Raw genomic sequence first — 12,178 nt, forward strand, 5'->3', positions numbered from 1 at the left:
GAGGCCAGCAGGGGGCACTCAACCTGTGGTCTCTGTGAGTCCTAATGCCTCAGTGAAAGTGAAGGGGACACTATACTGTCAGTGGGCGCCGTCTTTCGGATCAGACATTAAACCAAGGTCCTGACTCTCTGTGGTCATTAAAATCCCATGGTACTTCTTGTAAAGAGTAGGGGTGTAACCCCAGTGTCCTGGCCAAACTCCCTATCGGCCCTTAACCATCATGGTCTCACAATCATGCCCATCCATTGAATTGGCTCTATCACTGTCTCTCCACTCCACCTGTAGCTGGTGTGTGGTGAGCGCACTGGCGCCGTTGTCCTGTGGCTGCCCTTGCATCATCCAAGTGGATGCTACACAGTGGTGGGGGTGTGGAGAGACCCCCCTCATGATTGTGAAGCGCTTTGGGTGTATGGCCATACACAATAAATGCGCTATATAAATTCACTTTACATCACAACTGTTTCCGACAGGACAGCACAACCCCAGTGCACTCTTTGGTAAGGTGCACTCTCATGGAGGTCAAGTCCAGCTCCATCCCAAGAAAAGAGAAGTTCCGCTTGGGGGAAAGCTTACTCTTTTCGTGGTTGACCCGGGAAAAGAAGAGGCATTAGGGAACCTTCCGCGATCTTTGTGAAACCCATGAAAACAGGGATAACCTGAAGGGGAGGACCCTGTACTGCCATGTGCAGCAGCTAAACACACACTGAAGAAATGGTATGCAGAGAGGGAAAAATTTGACAGTGGATTGCATTGGCAGATGAGTTTATGAGCATTTTTACCATCATCCTGTGCAGATGCCGCTTCAATCTGTGAATATAGGTTTGGTTATAACCCACTGTCTTTTGGAAACAATGAAGCACGGCTCCAAAACCAGCTCTCCATCTCGGCTGGAGGGACCGGCTTGATTACATCCTATGCCAGGAGGACAGCAATCTCCTCACATGAGATAGGGGCGAATGTGGTGTTGACTGCCGAGAAATACACACCAGTAAGCTCAAGAGGCTGTATGGCAAATTGAGTCAAGTCTGACCATCCAGAAGAGCCACTACTATGGGCTGGGCAGCGCTTACCAGACTGACAGAGCCTGAATGAGCAGCATCACCAGAGTAATTGCTGATGCACCTGCTGTGGGACAGTTTCAGTATGGGGAATGCTTACTTTGCGAAGTGGTGCATCCAGAGGAAGAGCTGAAAATAGGATATTGGGTCTTATCTTTCTCTAAGGATCCTGCAAAGAGGCTTTTACAAAATGAGCTACAATTGTGCTTTCTTCTGTACAAGTGTTTCTCTGCTAGGGGTTGCCAGGTTCAATAAAATTTTCCATTCCAGTGACAGCTCAAACCCCTCCCAGAAACAATGAAATAAATACAAAATATAGAGAGTAAATTACCTTCAAAGCTGAATTTTTATGTAAGCTATTTACAGTAGGACATTTACAAAATATCTTAATGGAAAAAAATTACTTCCAGAGAGATTTACTTTACGTTCTAATGATTATTCTAAGGAAATCCATAATTCTGACCATTATACACATATTTTTGGCTATTGTCAAAAATCTACCTGTGCAACATATGAATGATTTTGTGGTCCAGGCTCTAACATGTTTGATATTTTGTGCTACACATAGGCCTACTTGTACAGAATACATTCTAAATACAACCTTAAGAAGCATCACCTGCACATAGTCAATGTAGTTGTGAACATTTACACTTCTACATTCTGTTTGTGTTGTTCTGCACTGATGCTTAAGAAACACTAGTAGGCGGTGGGATTCCAAAGCATGTGACATTACTGTCAAACTCAAACCCATTCAGGGAAGAAACAAAATTCAATTCCCATGGATGTGACCAATCAGAGTATCTCTAAATTATGGTAATTCTAAAGCAACATGAACACAGTAATTAGAGATACGTGACACAGATTCACTTCATGGTCAAGCATGAGTCTTCCAGAAATATACGTCCATTTGTTTTTCAGTAATATATTCATATTTTAGATAAGTGGTTCCATAACTTATTTGATACCTATACATAGCTAGAGTCAAAGGAACAGCGTAGTCTTTAATATTTGTGACCCTGGATCACAAAACAGGTCTTTAAGTGTCAAACTGAGTCATGCTCATTTTAAATAAGAAAGAATAAAAAAAGTTTTCCATTGGTGTATGGTTTGCTTGAATATGAGAAGTTCTAGCCAAGATACAACAGTTTGAAAATCTGAAATCCGAGTGTTTAAAATATCAAAATAATAAGAAAATATCCTTAAACATTGTCCGAATTTCATTCTTAGAAAAGCATCTAATCAAAAGTTGAGTTCTGATAGAATTACAGAATGAAATTTACAAAATATCATACTAGAACATGATCTTGATATTATAATTATGACTTTTGCATAACATAAAAATATATCGTTTTGACTCATTTTGACTCGAATTGTTGGCTATTCACACGTTTTATGATTCAGGGTTACATTTTTTATTTGTTGCAGACTAAAAAGTGATTACAGATTTTAAAACAAAGTAATTTGCATTGACATCATCAAGCTGATGACCTTCAAATAAACCGAAGAGGCAGAATTTAAAACAAAATCAAAAGGAGGAACTGAAAATTGTAAATTATTAAGCTATTTTATTTTCCATTTCTACAGATTAATGTCAGATAAACACAAACCGAAGAACTGCACCAATGAACAACAATGTATTCAAACACAAGCTGCTGAAACATTTGCAACTCTATTTAAAAGTAAATGTGTGGGAGCTTATGAACAAATGGAAGATTCTGCTCTCACATCAATGCTGAATATAGACATCTGATCATTGCATCTGTACACCATTGCAATATACAAGCAACACATTATACATCCTTTGTGAAATGGTTGTAAAAGGGGTATTGGCAGTAACGTCATAGAAGAATGCCTTTTGGTTCTCCAAAGGTCTGCTTAGCATTTAAGATAGTAGCTTCTGTCAGTTGCATTTGTCAAACTTCTTAATAAAGTATGGATGACATGAGAATAAAACATTAAACTGTACTTGCTAATTAAAAAACAATCTTGAATATGTAACAAAAAACATGTTTTCTCCAAAAGGCATTTATTTTCACTCCCCAAAAGCATTTTCACCAGACCAACTCTATTTATCAGCTGAGACTTTTGGAAGTTTATTGCAGCTCAAAAAAAAAATCGCTTCATAAATGTAGCTGATATGTTAAATGAGTTGAATCTGGGTCAAAAACAAACTAGCATCTCTATTTCTAGGTTATTTTGAGGTATGTTGCAGGCCTTTTATCCATGTAGGAAAATTTAAGTTCATAAATGTTGCTGAAATGTTGTTACTTTCACAACTTGACTTTCTAGTAGACATATAGAAAATGCTGGCTTCCACACAATTCCCTTATGTTGTCACAACAAAAATCGATTAAGTTAACTTACTTGTTTTTACAAATTTAAGTGGACTGAACATAAGTTGCCCCCCAAAAACTTTAGGAATTGTGTTGCTTCAACTCATTTTAAATAAGCAGTTTGAACACGAAGCAAAAGTATAGCCATCACATTATATGACAACACATTACTGTCAATACTTAAGCCACACGCATGTTACTTTAAGCACAAGCATAATTTTCAAACTAAACATTTAATAAAAAAAAGGGTTTTAAAACAAATGTTATTTGATTTGTGTCCTAAATGAGTGAGTTTTTGGATAGATTCATTACAGAATAATGTTAAATAATAAATCCACATTAAAATATAATACAAGCCGAGGTACATTGAAGGAAATATAAGGCATGAGATGTGGAAACGAGGCAATCTGTTGCTGCTTTTACTTGTATTACTAAGCCTTAATGATTGACATTTTCATCAGACATTTCCATATAGGTTGGGGTAATCAGCATCATAATCGTAATCCTAAAAAGAAGATTTTAACAGAAACAGAAAGATTAGTCAATTAATCAGTCTCAGTAACTTTATGTGTGTAATAAAGCAAATGTGGTGATAAATGTACTTACACCACAGTTTTTTCGCTGACTGAAGAGCACAAAGGAAAATAAGAATGCAAAATCAATGTTTATTTTAAACTACAGTAAATGTATTTAAAAGAACATATGTCATATCAACATATACGTCATAAAGGGACATATCACAAGCATACAGTGCTTATGAATTTTAATATATACAGACATTGGTATTGCCAGTGCCTGTGTTAATTTGTAGTATTTATGTACACCAAAATCTATATTTTATGTTATACCAAACAATCTTAAAGGACCAATGACTCTTAAAGTGGCATGGTGACTTTTAATATGATATGCTGCATTCAACAGTATTATTTTGCTGTGTAGCATAACCATAATGAATTTGTAGTTTGATGTACTCTACCTGTTTGGTGACGGCATATGAGGTTTATAGAAAGCCTTGTTTTCTGACACATTGCAAGTGTTGTTTGCCCTGTGAAGAGCAATGGTTTATTAGGGATTCACTTTGTTTATTTATACAGCACGTGGTTTTAAATTGGTGAAAATAATTGTACTTTTGACTAAAACTTTCTTATATGTGACCCTGAACCAAAAAAACAATCATAAATGGAAATGCAAAAAATGTATTTATACATACATGAAGAAAGACTCCCTCACACAATTGTAAAGCTCTTTGGGTGTATGGCGATTTAGAATAAATGTGCTATATAAAATATACATTACATTACATCCTCTGATTTCTGAATAAATAAGTCTGTGCCCTGATATATAAGCCCCTGCCCTGGGAAAAACGATGGCAACACATTGGTCTAGGAACGCCAGCCTTGGCTTACCCTGGAAGATATCCACTACGCCAACAAAGCCCACTTTCTTGGCGCATCCATATCCCAGGCAGGCCTATTTGGCAACACTGTCAGGGACTTTACCCATGAGTCTTCAGCAGTGAAAAAAACAGCCGAGCACGTTGGGGCAGGTCTCTTCTGGCGGGCTTGGAAGGCTGCTCCTCCAGTGGGCACTTCCCAGTGCCGACAGGGCACCCTTTAGCACTCACGCGGGTCTATGAAACCTCCATGGGTGGTCTCTAGATGCAGTGCGCAAGACTTGGTGACCTACCGGTGCAGTAGTTAGCACCATTGCTCAGGCTAGAGCACCCTCTACGAGGCATGCCTACACCCTGAAGTGGACTCTATTTGCTGTGTTGTGTGCTTCTCACCGAGAAGGACCTAGAACATGCCAGATCAGTGTGATGTTATCCTCCTTCAGATTGCTGGAGCAGGGGCTCTCCCCTCCACACTGAGGGTTTTTGCGTTGCTGCCATCATCACGTGTCCTGTTCACACTCAGCACTTTAATATGACCGTTCTTAGAGCATATGCCTCTAAGCAGCTCTTTTTCTGTAATGATTGGCAGAAGGGAAGTGCCGTATTAAAGGTTGGCCCACTGGATAGTGATAGTGATGCCATTGCCTTTGCTTATCTGTGCCAGGGCAAGCAGTGTCTCCCGGGGTGAGAGTGCACTCATAAGGAGCGTTGCCTCCTCCTGGGCGTTAGCTCACAGTACCTCTATAACAGACATTTGTAAAGCTGGAGGCTGGGAGACACCTTATGCATTTGGAAGATTATATATATATATATATATATATATATATATATATATATATATATATATATATATATATATATATATATATATATATATATATATATATATATATATATATATATATAATCTCCCAAATGCATAAGGTGTCTCCCAGCCTCCAGCTTTACATATATATACAGCACCTCTATAACAGACATTTGTAAAGCTGGAGGCTGGGAGACACCTTATGCATTTGGGAGATTATATATTTATATAAATATATATATATATATAATCTCCCAAATGCATAAGGTGTCTCCCAGCCTCCAGCTTTACAAATATATATATACAGTTGAAGTCTGAATTATTAGCCCCCTTTTGATTTTTTCTTTCTTTCTTTAATATTTCAAAGGCAATTTTCACAGTATGTCTGAATATTTTTTCTTCTAGAGAAAGTTTTTTTGTTTTATTTCGGCTAGAAGAAAAGTAACTTTGAATTTTTAAAAAAAAATTTTAAGGTCAAAATTATTATCCCCTTTAAACAATATTTTTTCTCGATAGTCTACGGAACAAACCAGCATTTTACCAGGGGCGTAGATTTAGGGTGGACAGAGGGGACGTGTCCTCACCAATATCCACCAAAAACTGAAATGTCCCCACCAATAATTTAATTAACTTAAAAACATTGCGCTGTCAATATAAACGTAGACATGCCAAAAGGGTTAAATCACGTTCTCTCCTCAAGTCGCACTGCCCCCCAAACAGTTATGAACATTGTGATTGGCTGTGCCTTTTCCTGCCGTCATGTGAGAGGCTGCTTTCAGATACAAGCAGCGCCAAAACAACTGCGCTGGGGGAATTTTCCCGTACAGCCTGTGCTCCATCTTTTAAAAATAAATAAAAAAATTTTAATCATAATTTTTTGGGGAAATCTGTTAAAACTTGATTTAAAATAAAAACCGAAGCCTATTGGCAAATAACAAACTGGCCAGTGCATTCAACCTTCCTCAGTGAGAATTTGGCCATTTGTATATTATTCAAACATAATAATAATAATAATAATAATAATAATAATAATAATAATAATAATAATAATAATAATTATTATTATTATTATTATTATTATTATTATAATCCAACTTTTGGTCTTTCAAATGACCTGAAATCCCTTGGCTACGTGCCTGACTATTTAATTTAACTTATTAATTGTATAAAGAGAGGATGAATTAATAATATATTTTAATAGCAGTTAAATAATTAATAGCAGTATATAAAATATATAATATAAAAAAAAACAATATTCATTCTTGGCGGGGGTGTGGGGGGATTGTGTTCACTCGTCCCCACCAAAGTGAAGTGCAAACCTACGCCCTTGCATTATACAATAACTTGCCTAATTAGCCTAACCTGCCTGGTTAACCCAATTAACCAAGTTAAGCCTTTAAATGTCACTTTAAGCTAAATATAGTGTCTTGAAAAATATCTAGTCAAATATTATTTACTGTGTTCATGGCAAAGATAAAATAAATCAGTTATTAGAAATGAGTTATTAAAACTATTATGTTTAGAAATGTGTTGAAAAACTCTCTCCGTTAAACAGAAATTTGGGGGAAAATAAACAGGGGGCTAATAATTCAGGTGGGCTAATAATTTTCACTTCAACTGTATAATATATATATATATATATATATATATATATATATATATATATATTATATGGTCCAGGGTCATGTTTTTATACTAAATAGTATTTTAAAATAAAATACTGACTTGTATTCTGCTCTCATATTTGTATCATTTCTGGGTGATTGGTGTCTTCATGGAAAAAAAAAATGTAATTAACAAATTGGAGTATTTTATTTAATAAAGGAACACATGCCACAAAATCAACAGACAAGGTTATAGTTTGATTGATTACCTAGAAAATCGGCTCCAGATGCTTCGTCTGTTGAGAGATGAAATTTTTTAAATAAATTGTACACTGATTAAAATATCTGTTAATCAACAGTTTCTGTATTCTTTGTTTTCGGTTTAATTACGGTCATGAATTGCATTATGGAACTTTGCTCTCTGCTCTGTCGACTTTTCATGGTGAAAATTCTATAAATTTTATTGACATTTTAGTACTTTGAAATAATATAATGTATAAGAAATAATATACAAATAAGTCTGTAAAATAAGAGAAAATGTACAGGCAGTTTATTACAAGGTTTTTGTACCGTAATAAATAACACAAACCCAGACAATATATCACTTTAAACTATTAAAAATTATTATAGCAGTCATTGTTTCAAAGTTGTTGGAAGAAAAATCAAGGTGCCATAATGCAGTTCAAAAGCATAAATGAAAAGGGGAAAATAAAAAAATAAGAACATGAATCACAAAATACAGAAAACTGCTAATTTACAGATAAATATTTTTATAGTATATGATTACATTAGGATGTGTACTGAATTTATGCTTAATCTTTGTAAAATGGTAATTATATCAACCTACCTTTGTTCAGGTTTTGGTGGTCTTCCAGGTGCATCTCTGGTTAGTGCATTGGAGAGATTAGAATCATTATCAACAATAACCAAACATTTACCATTCATTGTTTAACATACCTGATATCACTCCTGTTTCCACTATTAAACCAAGCTGCCCTTCCGTCAGGCATGCTAAAACGACTGGAGGAGAAATGTTAAATTTAGACTCAAAACAAATAAAAAAATCAAATGATAAATCCATTAAAGTAAACTCCAACCTTGAAAATCTGTTCCAAACTGATCTCCTACAAAACAGAGATTGCCTGAGTATTAGAAATCAGACTTTAGTTCTGAATTACATAAAGATGTCAAACCTACCTTGGCTCAGATCTTGTTATGTCCTCACGAGGTTGTCTACAATCAATAATGACAATGTAAAAGTGAAAAGTTTGGTATCCACTCATAACAAACTCAAAACACACTTGGCTTTTACAAATGTTGATCAGAACACACTAATGATGACAGAATCAAAGATTGCTTCAAATGCCTTAAAATGATTTAAATCATAAATGTGTAACAAGGGAACAGTTTCAATTACAAAACTTTCAGCTTTATTGCAAATAAAATCTACATTTTGGGATATACTGATAAACAGTGTACCACAGTGGACCCCTAAACTGTACAACAGATATTCTGAAGCATGAGTTTAAGCCAAAAAGATATGTTACCTTTGCCGCCTCCTGTAAATGAAGACTCCAGCAAGTATGCAAACGAGAATGAACACAAGTGAAGAAGCAATGATATAAGGCCCAGATTCAACCGCTTGAATTCCTATGATTATTTAAAGATAATTAATCACAGCATCAAGATGTGCAGTTTCTATTTTTACTATAGCTGTCCTATAACAGCGGACAGATTCATACAGCCAAAGATCTCCTAAAGGTCTTTACTCACTTTTAACACTCAGGGGGGCAGAACTGTTGCTCTGTGTTTTACCACCCCAAAATTTGGTGTTGCAGACAATTTTATCTTCCTCTTCGTATCCGGTGAGAATAAAGTTCACAGTGGACACTGTTTCCCAGACACCTCCACCCATGGGATAGTGGCTGATAGTTTCTCGAACTGTTGAGACACTCCATATGATTTCAGGAGGGTGAGAGGAGCATGTGTGTTTGACTGAACATTTGACAGTGACTGGTGTCCCGGGTTTGATGTCATTAGGGAGGGGTGATATCACAGGTTTGTCTGGAGTTTCTTCAAGACACAATTAAGACATTAAATCAGTTTTGTAATGACATGCATTAAATACATTAGGAATTGAACATTAGTGAGTGATCATATTTCCTCACTTCGCATTATAATGAACACACAGCTGTTGTTGAAGCTGTATTTCTCCTTTTCTTTTTCAGCTTGAAAGCAGAACGGCCCGTTGTCATGAGTTCGTACATCGTCCATCTCCAGAGTACAGTTCTGCTCATCCGGGTCACCGAGGAGTTTTGTACGGCCTTTAAAGTTGTCCAAGACGTCCACCGGGTCAGTGTGATACATGTAGCCACCATTTTTGTTGACCCAACGAACACGAAGTCGAGTCAGATGTTCATCTTCAGGAGTAAAACTGCACGGTATCACCACACAGGAACGAGGAAGAGCAGTGATCTTGGGTATCACGTCTGCCATGTATTGGAAGTAAGCTAAAAATACAAATGATACAATATAAAGGATTAATCAACCTTATGACCTGACATTTGGCTAGAAATTATATTATTTTCTATCCAAAAGGTGGTGGAGTGCAGAGACAGAAGATAGTGACAACATTAAAAACTGCACATACTTTCATTCAGGATTGGATCAGGTTTTTGATACTCTGTAAGAGAAACAAAATATTATTGACGTTGACACGAGGGAAGTGAAGCTTTAGGCAAGAGAAGCCTGTGCATCCCCTGATTTAAAGGCAGTGTTGCGTGCCTTCAGCAGGAGGCGCACCTCCTTGTTATCCATGGATTTTGATTTGGGTATGTGGTGATCTGTTTCTGGGTTGTACACTGTCTATATCAACACCACCATAAACAGTGTTACAACCCAGAAACAGATCACCACATACCCAAATCAAAAGCCATGGATGAACAATGAGGTGTGCCTCCTGCTGAAGGCACGCAACACTGCCTTCAGATCAGGGGATGCACAGGCCTACAGCACTTTCAGGGCTAATCTGAAGAGGGGCATCAAAAAGGCCAAGCACTGCTACAAGCTAAAGCTAGAGGAGCACTTTTTCAACTCTGATCCTTGGCGCATGTGGCAGGGCATCCGGGCCATCAGCAACTACAAACCCAGCCAGTCCACCCCCACAGCCACAAATGTCTCCTTCCTGAACGAGCTAAATGACTTTTATGCCCGCTTTGAAAGAGACAATACAGAACCCTACACCAGGAACACTTCCTCAACCGACCACTCACCTATCACACTCACCTCCTCAGAAGTCTACACCGCACTGAGTCGGATCAATGTGCGTAAGGCTGCTGGACCGGACGGTATCCCTGGGCGCGTCCTCAAAGCATGCACAGAACAGCTCGCTGAGGTATTCACAGACATTTTCAACCTGTCACTTAACCTAGCAACTGTGCCAACATGCTTTAAAACCACCTCTATTGTGCCAGTGCCCAAACACTCCAGCCCAACATGCCTGAATGACTACCGCCCTGTAGCACTCACACCCATCATCATGAAGTGCTTCGAGCGGTTGGTCCTGGCACATCTGAAAGACTCTCTGCCATCCACACTGGACCCACATCAGTTTGCCTACCGTGGCAACAGGAGCACAGAAGATGCCGTCTCCATAGCACTGCACTCTGTACTCACACACCTGGACAATAAAAACACTTATGCACGAATACTGTTTGTTCACTTCAGCTCAGCATTCAACACTGTTACACCCTCTAAGCTAATGATCAAACTTAGAGACCTGGATATCAACACATCTCTCTGCAACTGGGTTATGCATTTTCTGACTAACAGACCTCAGAATGTTAGATCAGGCCACATCTGCTCCACCACCGTCACACTCAACACTGGTGTACCACAGGGCTGTGCTGAGCCCCTTCTTCTACACCCTTTTTACCATCGACTGTAGGCCTGTGAACAGCTCCAACACCATCATCAAATTTGCAGATGACACCACAGTGATTGGTCTAATCAGCAATAATGATGAGACTGCCTACTGGGAGGAGATACAGCATCTGGCCACTTGGTGCACCAACAATAATCTGCTCCTTAACACCAGCAAGACCAAGGAGATCATTGTGGACTTCAGGAAGGGACGAACAGGCTCACATGATCCCATCCACATTAATGGGATGGCCATTGAGCCTGTCTCATCCTTCAAGTTCCTGGGGACCCACATCTCAAAGGACCTTTCCTGGACCACCAACACCTCCAGCCTGGTCAAGAAGGCTCACCAGCACCTTTTTCTCTTGAGGCAACTTAAGAAGAACCAGCTTTCATCAGCTGTCTTGGTGAACTTCTACCGCTGCACAATAGAAAGCATCCTGACCAACTGCGTCACAGTCTGGTATGGAAGCTGCTCTGTTGCTGAGCGTAAGGCACTGCAGCAGGTGGTGAAAACTGCCCAACGCATCACAGGGACTACACTGCCAGCCACTGAGGACATCCAGAAGAAACACTGTCTGCGCCGAGCACGCAGTATTCTTAAGGACACCTCTCACCCTGCTCACAGACTGTTTTCTCTCCTGCCTTCCGGCAGGCGCTTCAGGCTCCCCCGGACAAAAACCAGCACACTGAGGAACAGCTTTTTCCCCAGAGCTGTCTTCCTTTTGAACTCTGCCCCTCACTGACTCTTTTGCCACCCCAATACACCCCCCACACTCCTCTAACTTATACTCCTCACAATCATTGCACTATTTAACATTTGCACATTTAAAGTTTGCACATATTCATTGCACTACATTGCACTGATTCACTTATTTGAACTGTACATACCCACTGCACATGGACATTTGTAATTATGTTTATCTATCTGCACACTTCTGCTATTAATAGCATCCTGTACATATATTCATTTATTGTAAATCTGTTCATAGCTAATACAACCTGTATATAATGTTCAAAGTACATCCATCTGTAAATATCACCATAGTTTTTCTATAACTGCA

General features: G+C 38.4%; 1 protein-coding gene across 1 annotated transcript; it reads right to left on the bottom strand.

Annotated features, from left to right (window-relative positions):
* Window positions 1-2,680: 2,680 nt before the first annotated feature.
* Window positions 2,681-9,950, bottom strand: LOC130241320 (myeloid cell surface antigen CD33-like). Its single transcript, XM_056473027.1, has 13 exons — window positions 9,844-9,950; window positions 9,362-9,703; window positions 8,967-9,266; window positions 8,741-8,843; window positions 8,391-8,426; window positions 8,291-8,317; window positions 8,151-8,213; window positions 8,041-8,076; window positions 7,463-7,489; window positions 7,315-7,359; window positions 4,368-4,436; window positions 3,998-4,016; window positions 2,681-3,896 (listed from the first exon to the last, which is right to left on the bottom strand). The coding sequence occupies exons 2-13, from the start codon at window positions 9,687-9,689 to the stop codon at window positions 3,849-3,851; spliced, it is 1,101 nt and encodes a 366-aa protein (XP_056329002.1). The 5' UTR covers window positions 9,690-9,703; window positions 9,844-9,950; the 3' UTR covers window positions 2,681-3,848.
* Between the last annotated feature and the right edge of the window lie 2,228 nt (window positions 9,951-12,178).

Source organism: Danio aesculapii, chromosome 15 (genome assembly GCF_903798145.1).
Source record: "Danio aesculapii chromosome 15, fDanAes4.1, whole genome shotgun sequence".
In the NCBI taxonomy this organism is placed as follows: Eukaryota; Metazoa; Chordata; class Actinopteri; order Cypriniformes; family Danionidae; genus Danio; species Danio aesculapii.